Here is a 16,529-nt window from a genome sequence, read left to right as displayed (position 1 = left end):
GCTTGGGCTGTTAAGAGAGAAGGAAGAGTTGCAGTTCCAGTTTTCCTCTTGTTTTTGCTTTGTCCACCATCTATAGTGTATCACAGTTCCTTAATTTGGTACATGGCTCAAATGAAAAAGGTTTTGTTAAAGGGCCCTGTGTTGACATGACAGTTGATAGAGCATCCAAAATTCTTTTGTTGGGATCTTCACTGTACAAAGAAGACTGAAACATTTCACTAGAGAAGATACTGCCTCTATAAGCTTTCAGAGTAAATTTTATAAACACTTACTCCTGAAAAGCTTGTAGATCTCTTGCATTCTATGGGAATGATCAGCATTTACAACTTTGATGTCTAAATGCAGTTGTGTGTTTTGCCTTTAAGTTGGCTTATGCAGTTGTGCTTATGTGTGCAAATTGGTGTGTTTTTTCTCTGAACAGTCAGCTATTTAGGGAGAGTAACTGTGTGAAAAGACATCCACAAATAGAGACCACTTAGAATCCAGAACTTCACACTTTACTTTGTATAAGTAAAATTGGTTACTGTTTTAATACAAAACTGAGTTAAAACACGTTTATTTAATTGGTAGAACTTGAATTCCAGCTTTATTTGTGTAGGGAATTCTGAGCATCTGAATAGATGCACCACAAGTCACTGGCAATCTAAGAGTGTTTCTTTTATTAAAGTCTGGGGTGTTTTTCCACTCTAAATATTTTACTACAAATAAAAGCCCTGCTATGTGTGAGCACTCAGTAACTGGCAATCAGCTGAGTTCACAGATGTGGTTGGGACTCTCGCAAAGGCCAAATTCAATCCAGTGTGTCAATGTGGTGGATGAGGTGTGAAACAAGCTATTTGCTTTGGCCCAGCACAGACCTGGGCTTTGGCAGCATATTTAGAGGTTTGTTCTGTGGACTATGAGAGATGGGTCCTTGGGGAAGGAGTGCCAGCGGTGTCTGAAGTGACTGGCGATGGGCTTGGATAGGGAGCTGCTGCCCTGGTGGGGGCATTGGCTCCAAAGGGAACTCCTTGTGGGAATTTCTTTGCTAGACAGTAGGTGCTACTATTTAGCCTCTAATGAAAAGGCAGCTGAGGGGAAAATGCTGGAGAAGGGAATGAGCAGCCTGAATGAACGGCCTGCTAAATGCACCAGCCAGTGCACTGGCACGTAGGCAGTGTGGTTGTTGTCCTTTTTTTAGCAGGGTGCTTGCCAAAGTCATACCTGATCCTGGCTGCAGGTCTGCACATAGGAGGTACCTATGGGCTGCCCAGGGAAGTGGTGGATTCTCCATCCCTGGAGATTTTTAAAAAGAGACTGGATGTGGCACTGAGTGCCATGGTCTAGTAACTGCAGCGGTAGTGGATCAAGGGTTGGACTTGATGATCTTGGAGGTCCCTTCCAACCCAGCTGATTCTATGATTCTATGATACCTGTATTAAAAACAGTTGTTCCAATTTCCAGATGACTGTCCTGGTGATAGGTCTCCAAGCTGCTTTAATAATTGTTGTTGCAATCCAGGGGAGAAAGCTGTGGCTGTACTGAGAAAAGGGCAGGTTGCAGAAACAGGAATTGGATCGGAGAGATCACATCTCCCAGCAACATAACTCAGTTGACTTCAGTTGAAGGGAACTCAAATGTCATCTGTTTTTAATTTAAAAACATCATAATACTTTGAACAAACTGTTTTGATCACAAAGCCCCTTCAAGGAAAATGAAAATTTTAGTAATTCCTTTTTAGATTTCCCATCTATTTGCACCTCAGTAAAGAAAGCCATGTTTTTAGCTTTGCTCTAGAATGTGCATAGATTAGAAACACAACTGCTAGTTCGCTTTCAACGCCACCCTCCTAACACAGCCCAGAACATCTGACCCATCAGCTCAGAGTAGCTCCAAGTGGAGCTGCCTTTTCATGCAGCCTGGAGTTACAGAGCCCTGTCCATGCCCAGGCAGGACCAGCACGTCCTTGTGAACACTCCAGGCGAGCTGGAGGCCCTGGGAAGGCTGGGGAGGGCAGCCAGGCTGCTGGAGCCCGTCAGCTCAGGGGCTGCAGCAAGCTCCACTCTGCTCAACTTCCCCTTTATGTTTAAAATATAATGGGCTGATTCTTTGCTCTGATTCACAGGAAGCTGGGCTTTAAGACTGTGTGTGATATGATTGTGTTCTGCAAGAACGTGTGTGCAGAGAAGGAATGCCCCAGTGAGAGGGAGCTTTTCTTCTGTCTGTCACAATAACCCAAATGTATGTGAAGGGGACCTATGAACCCCGACTCTGGTCTGGCTTGGGGCAGTGGGACAGGCAGTATTTTTAGACTCTACTTGTCTAGCTCTTTGACCTGACAAAATGGCATAATTTTCCACTTGTCCAAGAGGGAATGTGACAGGTTACCATTGACTCTTGGGTGCAGTGAAGAATTTAGGTCTGGCTGGGCACCCCAAACTGCATTTTTGAATAGTCCAAATATTCTAGATGTGTAAAGCTGGGTGGGACCCCTGACATGAATAAGCCTTCTGAGGATGTTTCTGAGATCGCTGTGGCCAGAGGTTGGCCCCAGACCACTCTGCAGTGGGGTTTAGGGCTCTAGAGCTGTTTGGGAAAGAGAAGAAAAAAAAACAAAACCAAGGCCCATAAATTACATTGTCTGCCTTCAGGGAAAATTTTTGTTTTTGTTAAATTTTTGGCATTATATTTCATAATTAATGGAGCATTTTCTCCTGCCTGTTTGTCCCATATGGTCTGTGTTTACTATTGTATTCCAGCATAGGAAAGCTGGCTGGAAAACTGTGTGCCATCCCCATGAGCAGCTACACTCAGGTGGTGCCCACTTTAAAATGGTGCAGATGTTGTTAGCTTGGGCTTGGTTAGGAAAACTAGCTCAGATCAGCTGCTGTACCTTCAGCAAGCAGCTCTTCATCAGCCAAAGGGTTTGTTCCTGCTCAGGGGTAGTGATGAAAATATGCTTGTGACGTTAATTTGTCTAATTCCTCTTTTAAACCACCATGTGAAAGATGCTATTTCTTCCCCCCCCCCTCTTTTTTTGTGTGTAAATAATTGCAAATCCATCAAGGCAGACTTTGTGAGGTGCAGCTGTATTGTGCAGCCCGTGTGTCTGTGTGTGCAGGGTGAGGTAAAGCACATGCAAAGTGGCAGCTCAGAAGCTGTGTTCCTTTCTTTCCTGTGGGAGGAAGTATAAATGCATTGATGCTTTCAAAAAAACCACCCAGACCCAGCTCTAAATTAGCAGCTTTTTTGACTAGTTAGATCAGTAAAATGTTGGAATTACAGTGTAGCTGAAACCAGACAAAATTCCCTGGGTTTCCTTTGAATTAAAGTTGAGTGAAAAAACCTGAGTGCTTGGATAGAAAAGATACATTAAATGCTGGGTTAAAACCCCAGCAAACTTTTTGCAAACTTATTCCCTGTACTTATAGAGAAGTTGGTGGTCTGATCAGAGGCCAAGGACCTTTCATTCTTGTTTACAGCATTATTCTTTTGTGAATTACAAAATTGCAATATAGACAAATATTTACTATGTAGTCAAAATATAGAAATGGATATTTCTGTAAACAGCTACTTTCTTTTCTGAGAAGACATGTAGTGTGACCTATCCTGCAGTTTGTATAAAGACAATAATTTGGGGACTATGATTTTGGTGGGTGGGGGTGGGATGTGTCACACTGCCTTGTGGCCTCTGTGTGGGGAAGATGAACATTCAGGTCGTTGTCCTTCTTGGGTTTCATTTCCTTTCCATTTACCTGTACAAGGTTAATCCTTTAGCTCACAAGTAGACCTGCCCTCACTGCTGGTTTTATGAGGTGTGAGAATTCATAGCCAGGAGAGCCTGATGTGCTGTTTGCTTTGCAAGAGCAGCTCAGGCTGCACGAACCACAGGAGATGGGGAGAGACCCGTTTCCATAAACATCAGCCCATCCTGCCTTTAAAAGCAAAGGCTCAGGGAAATCAGAGTTCCCTTTTCCCCTGCTGGGATCCACTCAGTGGTGAGAACCCCGAAGCCTCCCGGCCGTGTGTGGATTTGCAGTGCCTGTGTGGAGAGCTGCCCTCCCCATTGTCAGACCACAGGCACTCAGGCAGATTTCTCCCAGCGGGAAATTTCAGGCTCCAGAGGGCAGGAATGCCGAGGCTTGTGTGTTGCCCCAGTTGCTGGTGATGAAGGAGGTTGTGTAGCAATGTGCAGCCCCAGCTGTGCAGGTGCTGATGTGTGTGAGGGGCCTGAGGGGAGCTGGCTGTGGCTGCTGCACAGGCAGGTTCCAGGAGAGTCTTCTAAACTAGAAATAACTTGGGAATTCAAGTCCCTTGAGCCATCACTGCACATGTATCTCATATACCTGGATACAGGTGCAATTATTACTGCTTGCTGCTTAAAATCTGGTGGCCAATATGCTGAAAATTGAGAGATTCATTGACATTTCTAGTAGTTCCTGCCAATTCCAAAGCTAGTTTTCCAGATAAGGCACCTATGGATTTCAGTGCTCCCCATATTACCTCAGTTATGAGCACTAATTAATAGGAATCCTGTGAGTGCATAAGGAGATCTGATGCAAATAGTTCTGAGGCCCTCTCTAAGGTGAACTGTTGGGTTTTGACATTTTAATTGGTTCTTTTGTAGCTCTGATTTTTATCAGTTAGGAAGGTACAATTCTGTTGAGTCATTTTGCACTCTTGGGTCCTTTTAAACTTAAGAATCAAACACAAATAATACTTTATATGTGCATTTGATTTGGTCCCTAACCTGATAGACACCCAGCAGGTGTACCCTGGCACATGGAATGCTGTTGGCTCAGCTTGTTAGTCTCTTGTATCCATGGGAGGTGAGGCCAGGCAGGCATTACCTGGGGAAGCAATTTCAATATTTAGGTCCAAAGCCTGATGCTGAACTGGCTCATGAGACTCTTAAGTATGTATCAGCAGGGCATAGATAAAGTGTTCCTAGGGAAATAAGATCCTGGGATTTTGTTACGTGTTTGCAGTGTAGATCAAGTTTATGGGTCACCTGAGATCGTGGCACTTGGGCCCAGTGTAGATTCACATGTAATTTAGGGCAAGTGTCAGTGAACCTGATGGCAGTCAGCTGAATTGAGCTGCTTCAGCTAGCTCAGAGATTCAGGCTAAGCTTGAAAGTTGGTATTATTCCATATCATCATGTAAACTCAGTTTACAGCTTAGAGCCAGGTTGTCAGGTGGGTCTGCTCCCATCAGTGAAGTTATGTGGATTTACACCCCTGCACATTTGGGCAGTTCTGTTTGCCTGACCATTCACTTAAAGTAACATTATTAGCTTTGGGGCTCTGAAACGTTCAACTCATTACACATATTCAGAAACTGAGTATGCAAGACAAGATTCAACATCTTTTAAGCTTTTCTCTGTTCTCTGTGATCCTTATTCCTTCCTGCTGATTGAATAGCACTGTTGAAGTCCTAGACTGTTGCAACTAATGAAAAATATTCTGTGGACTTTAATGGTACTAGATTTTAAGTTTTTCTCTGTCTTGTCTGTTTAGTGTTTAATGTATTAAACACGACTGGAAAGAGAGTAGAAAAGGAACAGAATCTTTTTTATATCAAAGTTCTTTAGCTTTGTAATCTTGAAATATTAATTGAAGAAATTCTACTTCTTGCTACAATTACATTAATCATCTTGATTTTACTTTTTTTGGAGACCACTTGATGTTTCTAGTCACTTTGATGCTTCTATGTCCCTCTTGAAAAAGGAGTAGCTGTGAAGAGCCTGAAACCGGGTTAAACATTCCCTGGTGCTGATAGGATCTTAATAGTTAGAGCCCTCACTAATCTAGAACTGGTTGCAGTCTGCAGGCATCTCTCCCTTATGAACACAAGGAATAAGAAATATGGGTCAAATCCTGAAGTATTTGTACTTTTTTTACTGGGCCCTTGCTCCTGAAGCAAACTTTGGTTAAAGTACCGTAAAGGCTAAGCAGACACAGACTTGTCAGGATTTATTCTGCTACATAACAGAGGAATGAAGTAAACCACACTGTTCAAACAAACTGTGTCCTGAAAGCATTTTGAAGAGTGCCACAGTGCAGTAAGATGATTAAAATCATCTCATGATTGTAGTACAGGGAGAAAGACATGAAGAGGCCAGTAAAAGGGAGAATATTCCAAAGGCTTGTGAGAATTAACTGTCTTAAGCTCCTTTGAAAATCCAAACAAATACATTTGCTGTTGATATTAGAATGGGCTGGAATCTTACAGGGGTAGATGCTCACAGAAGGGCTGCTTAAGCAAAGAAGAGGAGGGTTTTTTCCTAAGCCTACAATAATGAGAATGTTCAAAGTGATGCAGAGATAGTGTTGTACAGGAGGGAGAGGATGAAGAGGAGTCAAGAGAGGCAGGGTATGGGACATATGAAGAAATTAATAGTAATGAGCCCTGAAGGATTTCAAAGAAAGCAAAGGTGAAAAATCAAGCTTTTGGGGCCCTGAAATGAATTGGGATCTTCTGACCTGCCTGAGGATGCAAATACTAGTGGCTGAGGGGAGGAGGGGCTGGCAGAGGTCAGGGCAGTGGTAGAGAAGAGACAATGGTCCCTCTGCAGCACCAGCCTGTCTTTCACTTCACAAAAGGTTTTTTGTAATTCAAATGAGAACAACCCCTCCTTAAGAAAGGGATCTCTCTTTGGAGGGAGAAACACTGCAACATACTTTACTCTCACTTCCCTTTGGTTACACCTTCCTCCATCAGTCAACGCATGAATGAATTTGGTTTGACCTTTGTTCTTGCAGAATTCCAGTGTAAACAGCAGTACACTGGAAATACAGATGTGGTCAGGGATCTTTCTGGAGCTTTCTTCCTAAGTGACTTTTTCTGGGAAGTGCTGCTGGATCAGTTCACTTGTGATAGTCCCAGACCACCACCGTGCTGAGAACATCTGTGCACGTGAATTTTTCCTGTGTCAGCTTGCAGCCCCCATGTCCATAAGCATCCACGAGTGACTGAGAGACAGTCCTGGGTCACTTCTAGACACCATTCAGTAACACTGCCCTGGGATTTGTATTTGCAGATGCTGTGGAAGTCCTACAGGCAAGGAGGGTGCTCTGAGCTAAACCAGTCACCCAGGCTGGCTCTTGATGGAAAGAAGTTGCCTGCCCGGTGCTCTGTTGTAGTGGTAACGTGGATCACTAGCTCAGGGAAGGCTTTCAGGGCTGTGAGTAGATGGGTGAATCCTCATCTAAGCCACAGGGATTTGTCGACAGAAACGGTTTTGTGCTGGGCCAAGAGAGTCAAAGTGAGTAAAAAGCTACTGGAATGTCTGACTCCCTCAAGCACCACTGAAAATCCCAGTGCTGTGCAATGCCAGTATTTTGTGACTGCTTCTTATTAACTTTGATGTTACAGACAGTGTAACACTCAGTGGCAAGATAAATGTAAGATAAATCAGCCAAATGTGGTTGTAACTGCATGACTCTTAAAATTCAGGATTGGCTAAGGACAAATCAGTTAGGTTTATGGAAGTATCTCAGGCACGTAGCTTATGTTAGCAGTGGCTGTTTCTCTTATCTAGTATTTAAAGAAATAATCCAGTTTATTTATTCAAGTGTTTTATTCATACATACACTTACATAATTTTAAATAGCTGAGTTTCTAAATGCTTCCCTATATTTTGTTTAGTATGGATCAGCATTCACCATATGTCGGACTAAGAAGTGGGGAAGCAGTTCCAAATTGCCATGATCCATATTTAGTTAATGTTTATTAAATCACCAGTATCAGGAGAGGTTTTGTAATATGTATGTATGTATTTATTGCTGTACAATTATAAAAAATACCATTGAAAGTATGCTTCAGGTCAAAGGATCTGTCCTCTGTGACACATCTGGATTTTGCAACTGAAGCTGCATTTCTTTTCTGAGGGTCTTCACAGTTACACCTGAGATGAAATCTGCTTTTTTTTGCAAATGGTCATGCAGTCTGCTGTGGGAAGAGAGGGTGCTGCTGTAACACCCATGTTTTTGTTGTGTGTGAAATGGTTGTTATTCTAAATGACAACACTCGAATGAAAAAGAAATCTCCTTAAAAGAAGGAAGTGGGGGGGTGGGGGTGGAGTTGGAGCATATGAGGAAGAAAGACGTTGTCCTCAGGGATATGGGAGTCGAAATTCTGAAGAGAAAGATCTTCTTGGTTGTTTTCAGAAATAGTGCAGTGAGTATTGTGGAGCTCAGATGATTGGTATAAGTAGTTCACCTCACTTTGTGTCTATAGCTCAGGATTATGGAAGATCTGTAACCTCTGTAGAAGAAGAGTCATTTTAAAAACTGTACAGTAGAGTCTGTTTGAGCTTCTGCTTGGCAGTAGCAGTGATGGAGCTTCTACCACTCAGACTGCCTGAGCTGTCTGCAACACATTTGCAGAGAATGTGTTTGATATTCCAAGACGTGCATGACTTTTTCTTTTTTTTTCTTTTTTTTATTTTTTAATCATCTTGGTTAGCTAATAGTTTAGTTCCTCATCAGGGGATAGATCAAAAAAAATAAATATGTACCAATAAGCTTTGAGGCTTTAAAGCCAATTTGATACACAGGAAGCCTGAAATTAGGGCAATAAAAGATATTTCTGGTGCTATTTCCTCTTACTAAACACCTCTGCCTATCAGGCAAGTCCCTGTTCAGCTGTTTGCTGATGAATTAATTTGCCTGTAGATCTCAGCTACTTTTTGCAGAGTTGCTCTCTCTCACAGCTGTGGCTCTTTATTGTTTTAAGAGAATTTAGAGAAACTAGTCTTCATAGGTGAAATCCTCTATGCAGGAATTTCGGTATAATGCATTCATCTGATGCTTAAGTTCTTCCTTCTTCAGACACTGGTAATTTAAAATGAGTTTTTATAGAAATATTAATATAGCAGCTGGTAACTGAACAATGAGGGAATACTTGATTGCCAGTAGGAGATACAGTAATACACTCTTTAACAGCAGTGCAGTTGCTTCAGTCTTGCTCCATTTTACATGTGTAATGCTAGTGATGTCAAAGGAGCTGCTTCTGGTTTCCAGTATTCTAACTTAAATTTCTCAGCTAAAAAAACCTGAACCTGGCCCAGTATTCTACATTCTATGCTGGCTTTTGCCCAGGACGGTAAGAGATGTTGGAAACCCAGGCATCTGTATTTGGTCAGGAATTTCTTCATGTGTCTCTAAGGTCCAGCTGTCCCAGTAGGTCTTGGCTAGCGGTGCCCAGCCCTGCAGAGCACACCAGGGGTGACAGAACTGAAGCAGGTTCACCCCCAGCCAAGGTGTCTCGATCCCCAGAGCTGTGAAGGCCCTGCAGTCAGGGGGTTACAGCTGAAATGCTGGAAGACTTAGTTTTCTGTAGAAATGCACACTTAGTTTTTATGAAGGGGGGGGAAAAACCCGGTTGTGATGGGATTTATTTTCCATAAATAGCCCTGTGCAGTCATTGTTATGCTATTTGGAGGTTATTTATTGCACTGTCTTTCAGACTTCAGTGCAGGTGAGGACTGCAGTTCACATGTGGGATGGGATGCAGGGTGTTTGCTTCCTGTCATTTCTGTAGAGCTTTAGCTCACAAACTGCATATCTGATAGAAAGAAAAAGAGTATGAGGATGACAAGCTTCAAAGCTAACAATTGAGTAACATGAGCAAGGATGCACCTGCTCTTAAAACATGAACTTTGGCAAACATTCATTTTAAATGGTCAGAATATTTCAGTAGGGCCATGTTCCCCCAGGAGGACCTTCAAGCTGCTTTGCTGAAGACAATGGGGTTTTTTTTGGTGTAGAGGCAGATATTATCTTAAACAGCCACATTTAGTGGCAACACTAATTCAAGTGATGAAAAAAAGAGAAATTAAAATTACATTTGCAACTTCTTGTTCATAGGTTTTCACTCTGTCTTGTCAGGGACAGATGCATGGCCCCTGTGCTGTAGTTGCAAGGTGAAGGTGCTCGTGATGGTCAAGTGTTGGAATTCATTGTCCACGTCACCTCTTAATTTTTCACTGTGAGCACATTTTCTTGGAAACAAGATAACTTGCAAGAAGCTTTATACAACTGATTGCACAAGTGTGAAGCAGTTTATTTATTTAACACTAAAAATACTAGGCTCATCTAAATCCCTGGATCCTTGTTCCAAATCAGTCCCCAGCCACTGAACAGAATTGCCTCATTGTCTCCTAAGAGCAACGTGGCATTCCACTCACCTGTTCAGAAAATGGGTTTTTCAGGATTGTGCTGTCACTTATTGCTCCCCCTGGACACGGGGAGCGGTTGCCTCATCTCTGCCTGTTTCTGTTCTCCCTTTCGTTTCCCTCAGGGCAGGCACACTTTGCCTGCCTTGCTGTTTAGTAAGAAATCTCTTGCTATTTCTGAACGTTTGAGGAAGTATCTGCCGTAGACGTGAATTTTGAGGAGGGTCATGAGCAAACTCACTGCCTCGCCTTGTGTTACTTATGCTAAATAGAAGGTGGGGAACAACTAATTTTCCCTAATGAAGTCAGGGCTCCAAGTTGAGTTCAGCAAGGCCCATTTGAAAAGCACTTGAGAGAAAACCCAGCATCTTCAGTCTGTTTTGTGTGAGAACAAACTCGCAATTAGCAGATTCTTTCCTTAAATTGTGCTCTGTGCTCTTGTGGTTCAGAGGTGCTGCAAAGGCACTCAGATCAACGAGGTTTCATTGCAGCAGTGGACTGTGAGGATCCTGAATGGAAGAACAAAACACCTTCATGCAAAAAGGGCCATTAAAAAGTACTTATTTACTGAAATGAACCTTTATACCTAAATTTCTTTCTAGATTTGTAGTTTCTGTTAGTATTTACTGGAAGAAACTTAGTCAACATGATGTGGTGCTGAAAGGAAGCATTTCACTCTGCTCATTCTGGTTTGTCATAGATTTGCTTGAATCCTGCAAGGCATTTGTACTGTAAGACAAACTATAAACTATGTTTATGCATGTCATGAGGAGCATCAGCTGTGTCCTGCTGAGTTTGGAAGTAACAGACCTTTAGGGCAGCAAGTCACAGTGCACAAATAAATGTTATGTTGATGCAGCAGCAGAACTTTAAGCGAAAACAAATCCTCAGTGGACTGTTTTCCTAACACTGAGCACGTTAACATGGAAGACGGGACCTTTACAATCTCGATCAGGAGAATGAAAATTTCTCAGCCTGGTTTCCTGGTTTTTCCCTGCACTGTGCCATGACCTGGTTTTGTTATGGACTCATGGGCTCTGCCAGTCCTTCTCTCCTCCTGTGCTGTGCAAGCAAACAGCTCGGGCTGCTCAGGGACCTGGCCCAGTGTGAGCACAGCAGAGCACTGGGGATGGCAGGGGAGACAAGGAGTTTTCTGCCAGCTTCTTAGCCCTGTTTTTTGTGAAATCTTTAGCCTTATAGTCCTGAGCAGCGTCCAGCAGGCAGACAGAAGGAAGCAGAGCCTACTTTTGTTGCCTGTTTCAGCACTCCAGGAGTGTCTTGGTGACCTGCAGTTGGTGGTTGTTTCAGTAATCCCCGCTAGTTTGGAAGGGGAGGGAACCACCAGCACGCCCCAGAAGAGAGCTCTGCTCTTGATTGCGGTGCAGGGGTGATCGTGACCGTCCTGCAGCGTCCTAGAAATGACTTGCAGAGTCCCCAAGTCCTAGGGATGTTTTTCAAGATCCCCCAAGAAAGCTGACCCCTGTGCTTCCACATATCCCTGGAGGCTCAGGAGTTCATTTTTATGGAGATGTGAAGTGTTGCAGTTGAAAAGGGTTGTACTGATGGACTGAAAGTTCCTCATGAAAATGGCAAGGACTAGATCCCTTGAAACCATAGATGTAGGTTGGAGCAGCCAGAAAGAGCATTTTCCCCAGTAACTTTTTAGGTGGCCAGAAGAGCCTTCAACAGATTCCTCTTTAATAACAGTATGTCCTCTTTAATACAATGTTTTGGAATATAAATAAGATACAGGTACAGCAGGTTTTCTAATATTCACCACGACCACCTTCTCTCTTTTGGCATCACTTTTGTCATGTCCTGGTCCAAATAACTCTCTGATTTTCCAGCTAAATCAACGGGTCTAATAAAAGATCATAGCACTCCCTTCCCAAAAGGAGTTGCATGCTATTTGTGTAATGGGTCTTGCAGTCTGTGTCACCAGGTGTTTAGAGAGATGGTGCTGATACAGATGAGCTTAGACCCTAATAAAACAAGTAGCATAAAAAAATCACTTGAGAAGTTTGGGAAACACTGACCTGAATGTCAGAACACCATCTCTGGGAAAGGGGCTGCTTTTTCCAAGCAGGAAATTGTTTGGAAAGAAAGTGGGGTTGCCATGTGAACAGGGCATGCAGCATTAGCTCCACGAGCCTGCTGTTTAATAGCTTGTGTTTATCATACTTTTTATTTGAATGACTGTGTTGCAAAAGATTCTTCTTGAACCTGAGAAGGTATTGAAAATTGGGAAACAAATAGTTCTGCATCTGCTGAGTTTTGATAATCTGGGGGGAATTGCACTTTGGAAAGCAGATTACTAAATTTCTAGGACCAAAATCTCTTGTAGCTGTCATGTTTTATTATTACTGGAGAGACTGCTGTTTGTTACATCAAGGCAAATCAGAGGCTGTAGGAGATTTGATGGGCTATCTACAAAGTTCACTGCCTGTTTCCCTCTTATGTCTTTCATCCTTTCTCCTCTGTCTCTGCTTTTCTATGCTGTTCTCTCTTCTTTTTCTTTTTTTAATTTTTTCTCTCCCCTTTTCTCTCTTTCTTCTGCTGACATTGAGTGATCTTTTCAGACAAGCGTCACAGAAAAGCTGTTTTTTAGATTAACACAGTCTCCACTTTTTTATTGACTGGCCTGTAACAGCTAATGTGATTTGCACTTCTGTGTACAGCTGTCTATTATTAGACCCATCATACTGGGACTGATGTACAGGTAACTATTAGTCACCAGTGGAGCTGCTAATTGTGTAGATTAATTGATCATTCCAATTGGATTTGTTGTGTCCAAACAGAGATGTGATTAAAGCAAGGAAAAACCTCTGCTTGGCTTATGTTTTGACAATGAGTGACTTTAGTGTGATATGCTACCTTGTATAACTCAGATGCCTGATTATTGATGCTCTGCTGTCTCCCCCCACACTGAAGTGGGAGGGCAGCAGCTATTCCTGCCAACCCTCCTATCATTAGTCACCAGCAAACACTTCACCTCAGCCAGTTCCCTGCCTGGGTTCCTGGCCCCATTGTTGGCAAGGTGGACTGACTGGTTTTTGTAAAAAGCCTCTTCTGCTGCTGGCACCTGTGTCCTGTCCCTTTAATGCAGGAATCTGTTCTTCAGACTTCTTAGTCCACCCAGCCTCCTCCAAGCTCTCCATATCTAGCTGGAATCTAGACAAGATCTCCTTCCTGTTTAGCAATACCAGAGGAGCAACATGGTTATAGTCCTTGAAATTTATTCAAAAGCATGTTGAAAATCCAGGGCCAAACCCAAATGTAGGGTCTCTGTGCCTCATTAATTAATCTTACTTTTATTGGTGCCTGTCCTATAAAGTGAAAATGGCTTATGACTGATAGAGAGCCATGGCTAAGCAGGAACAGAGATGTGCCCCTGTTAGTGCTGGAAGTCAGGCAGAAGGACGTGTTCACTGTCTTCCAAACAAAACACCACAGGCAAAGGCATTCTGCAAGCTCCAGGTTTGCTCCAGTGACATCACTTCTTATCAGGTTGTAGGCTGCTGCCAATCCCAACAAGCCAAAGGCAAAAAGCAAAAGCTGAGTATGCACCAGCTGACATGGACATTGCTCAGGAATAGTTCAACTTTTAAAAGCCTTTTATTATCAAGCTGTAACAAAGCTGCTTTGTGCCATAAATACAAAGACATGACCCGCTTCCCCTTGCTGTGTCAGGTGGGTAAGAAAAGTTCCTTTCATCCTTGTTCACAGCACTCCCCAGGGCTCACTGCTTTGTGTGGGAGGCAAGTTAGAAACCACTGAGAAGAACAGAGAGGAAAACCCTCTGCCCTTCTGTGCACAGGTCATGTAGTTTATTGCAGCAGATTCTGTCCTCTCCAGCTTCCCTTCAGTCTCACCTGCAGATATTTGCATCTCTGCTGATGCCTGTGGAAAACAAAATTCTTTGCTCTCAGTTCTGCCCTTTAGCCAACGGTTGCTAAACCAGTGGAGCCTTCAGGTAGAAATCCCTTGCAGTGTTCTTTGCTAAACCCTTCTCACTGACTCAAATATGTTGTGGGTATGTTCAGTGCAAATGCAAGTAGGTCCTGTAGCCAGAGTTATGCTTTACAGGCTGATATTCAGATCACTGTCCATTTGTATCTGGCCTGGAGCTTTTTATTGACTTGGCTGCAGAGCTGAGGGAAGGGGAAGCGTGACCTAAGTGAAAAGTTCCAGTGTTGTTTTGTCTGTGTTTAACCAAATGAAATGGAGTGAACAGGATAATGTATCCCAGGCACTGTCTGGTGATTTCCATTTCCCTGCTCCACGTACTGAGGTTGTTGAAATCATCTGTAGCCCCAGCTCAAGGCTCTGATGTGCCTCAGTTCCAGCAGTGTGAATGTCCCTTTGTTGTTCTTCGCAGTCCTTTGCTGACACACATCTCACTGTGCTTGGGCACAGCTGCATCCCAGAGACAGGGGAACCTTCAAAGAAAGAGCAAATGGACCCTGCTGCAGTCTGCTGGTAGTAAAAGATAATTAAGTCTAAAAGTTTCAACAAAGGGAAGACGTTTATTGCCAGGCAAAGCCCAACAGCGTTGTAGGAAATGTCTTTGGTGGTGCCTGTCTGCAGCCCTCCCATCTGTGATGGGGAGCTGGTTAATGTTTACATTCTCTAGGTCTTAAAGGTAATCAGCCACACTGTGTTGATGGAAACCTACAGGATGTAAACTAGTGAAATCAAACTGTATCAAGCCGTTTAAACATCATCTTTTTTTATCTCTGCAGGCATTTCTTCACCGGATCCGCCAGAATGCTGTGGACAAAGCTGAGAAGTACATAACAGAGGAGAATGTTAAGGTATTTCTTCTGTCTTCCTCATTTTCTTGGTAGGGAAGATAATATGCAATGAAAGGCCAGGTTCAGGGATATGAATATCAAATACCCTCTTGTCATATTGATGCTTATTATTAAGCTGGTTCCCTAAGGGAAAGAGCTCATGTTGACAGTTTATCTGTCAATCTGTTTGCCCATTCTTATAGCTGTCGTCTTCCAGCAATTTTTCATCTCACCAGCTAATTTCAGTAAAATTTGGCAACAGTGCAGTGTTGTCAGAGATACTAACTTTTGGCAAGATTTGTGAAATGGTGAGTAGAGGACAGAGAGGCCATTTCAGTGTCTTTGAGAGGAAAGGCAGGGAATGCACAGTCCTTGGCCATTTTACCTGACAGTGTTCAGTTAACCAATTCATATCTGCTGTCTTCTACTACTCTAAAATTGATAGGGCTTGTGAAAAGGAGGCAGGAATGCTTTGTGTTCTAGTGGAAAGGAATTTGGGTTCTTGTGGGAGGACTAAGTGTGAGACCCTTGTGTGAGGAGGTTCCTGCATGAAATTTGCACTGGAAAGAGATAAGGGACATGGAAACAGAACTGTGAGTTACTGGCCTCTCTAGTGCCTATGGTCACAGAGGACCTTGTTCATTATGCTTATAAATATAAGCAACACTGTCTTGTAGTAATTTGGCTTAAAACCTCACCTTGTACACGTGTGAAAGCAAAGCCCTGTTTGTACACTCGTGCAGGTGAACCCTGCTGATGAGTGGGACAGTGCAGTTTGTTTGCCACTGCAGGCTGGTTTACTGGGCCTGCCGTTGGTCCTGAAGCTCCTCCATCAGCAGGAGCTTTGCTCTGTACACCTGTGGGAGCAGGGCAGCAGCAGTAGGTGTTACACCAGGCAGTGCTGGTTCCTGCATTTCCTGGCCCAGTGTTCCCTGGCTGTCCCAGGTGCTCCAGCCCTGCTCTGCCTGTCAGGCCAGCAAGGAGTGCTGTTGTCTGGCTGGCATCAGAAGGGGCTGGGAGCAAGACTGATAGCAGCTTTGTGGAGCTCAGCCTCTTGCTGTCTACAGAATTAGAAATCCCCAGTCCCCAAAAACTCACCATCCAGTGTCTGAAGTAAATTCAGGCCTGGCTGAAGAAAAAGTAGACAAGTGATTAGTTACAATAGATCTTGTGTGCAAAAAGTGAGTCTGCTTGCAAATAAACCTACACAACTATTTGCCAATTTGGCAAGCAGCTGCAGGTGCTGATGAAAATTATTATCCTATCATTATTCAGGTATCATCAAAATGAATATTAATTATGACTGCCATATAATCAGATACAGTGCCCACAAAACCCGTGCAGAAGAATGCATATTTTCTCTGCTGATTTAAATGTATTTGTATTTGAAGTTTCATCACACTTCTCTGGGGAAGTACCGATTCATTTTTGTGTCATTCTTGAAGTGCTTGGGGGGTCTTTTTGAGGCCACTGTGAGACCTCATTTATTCTTGTTATTACAATAACCAGCCTTCAATAACAGAGCTTCTCTTCAGTAGTAAAGGGCCTATGCCTATTGCTGGTGAAATAGAACGACA

At 43.2% G+C, this 16,529-nt stretch overlaps 1 protein-coding gene across 1 annotated transcript in view; it reads left to right on the top strand.

The window, feature by feature from the left end:
* Positions 1-16,529, top strand: part of PREX1 (phosphatidylinositol-3,4,5-trisphosphate dependent Rac exchange factor 1) — a 143,224-nt gene that overhangs the window by 42,457 nt on the left and 84,238 nt on the right. The window contains exon 2 of the mRNA XM_017832306.1: positions 14,902-14,973. Coding sequence (XP_017687795.1) covers positions 14,902-14,973 — 72 coding nt within the window. The remainder of the gene's footprint in view (positions 1-14,901; positions 14,974-16,529) is intronic.

Source organism: Lepidothrix coronata, unplaced genomic scaffold, assembly GCF_001604755.1.
Source record: "Lepidothrix coronata isolate B3197 unplaced genomic scaffold, Lepidothrix_coronata-1.0 Scaffold201, whole genome shotgun sequence".
Lineage (NCBI taxonomy): Eukaryota > Metazoa > Chordata > Aves > Passeriformes > Pipridae > Lepidothrix > Lepidothrix coronata.
The sequence above is the reverse complement of the archived record's forward strand: the minus strand, read 5'-3'. Positions and strand labels throughout refer to the sequence as shown.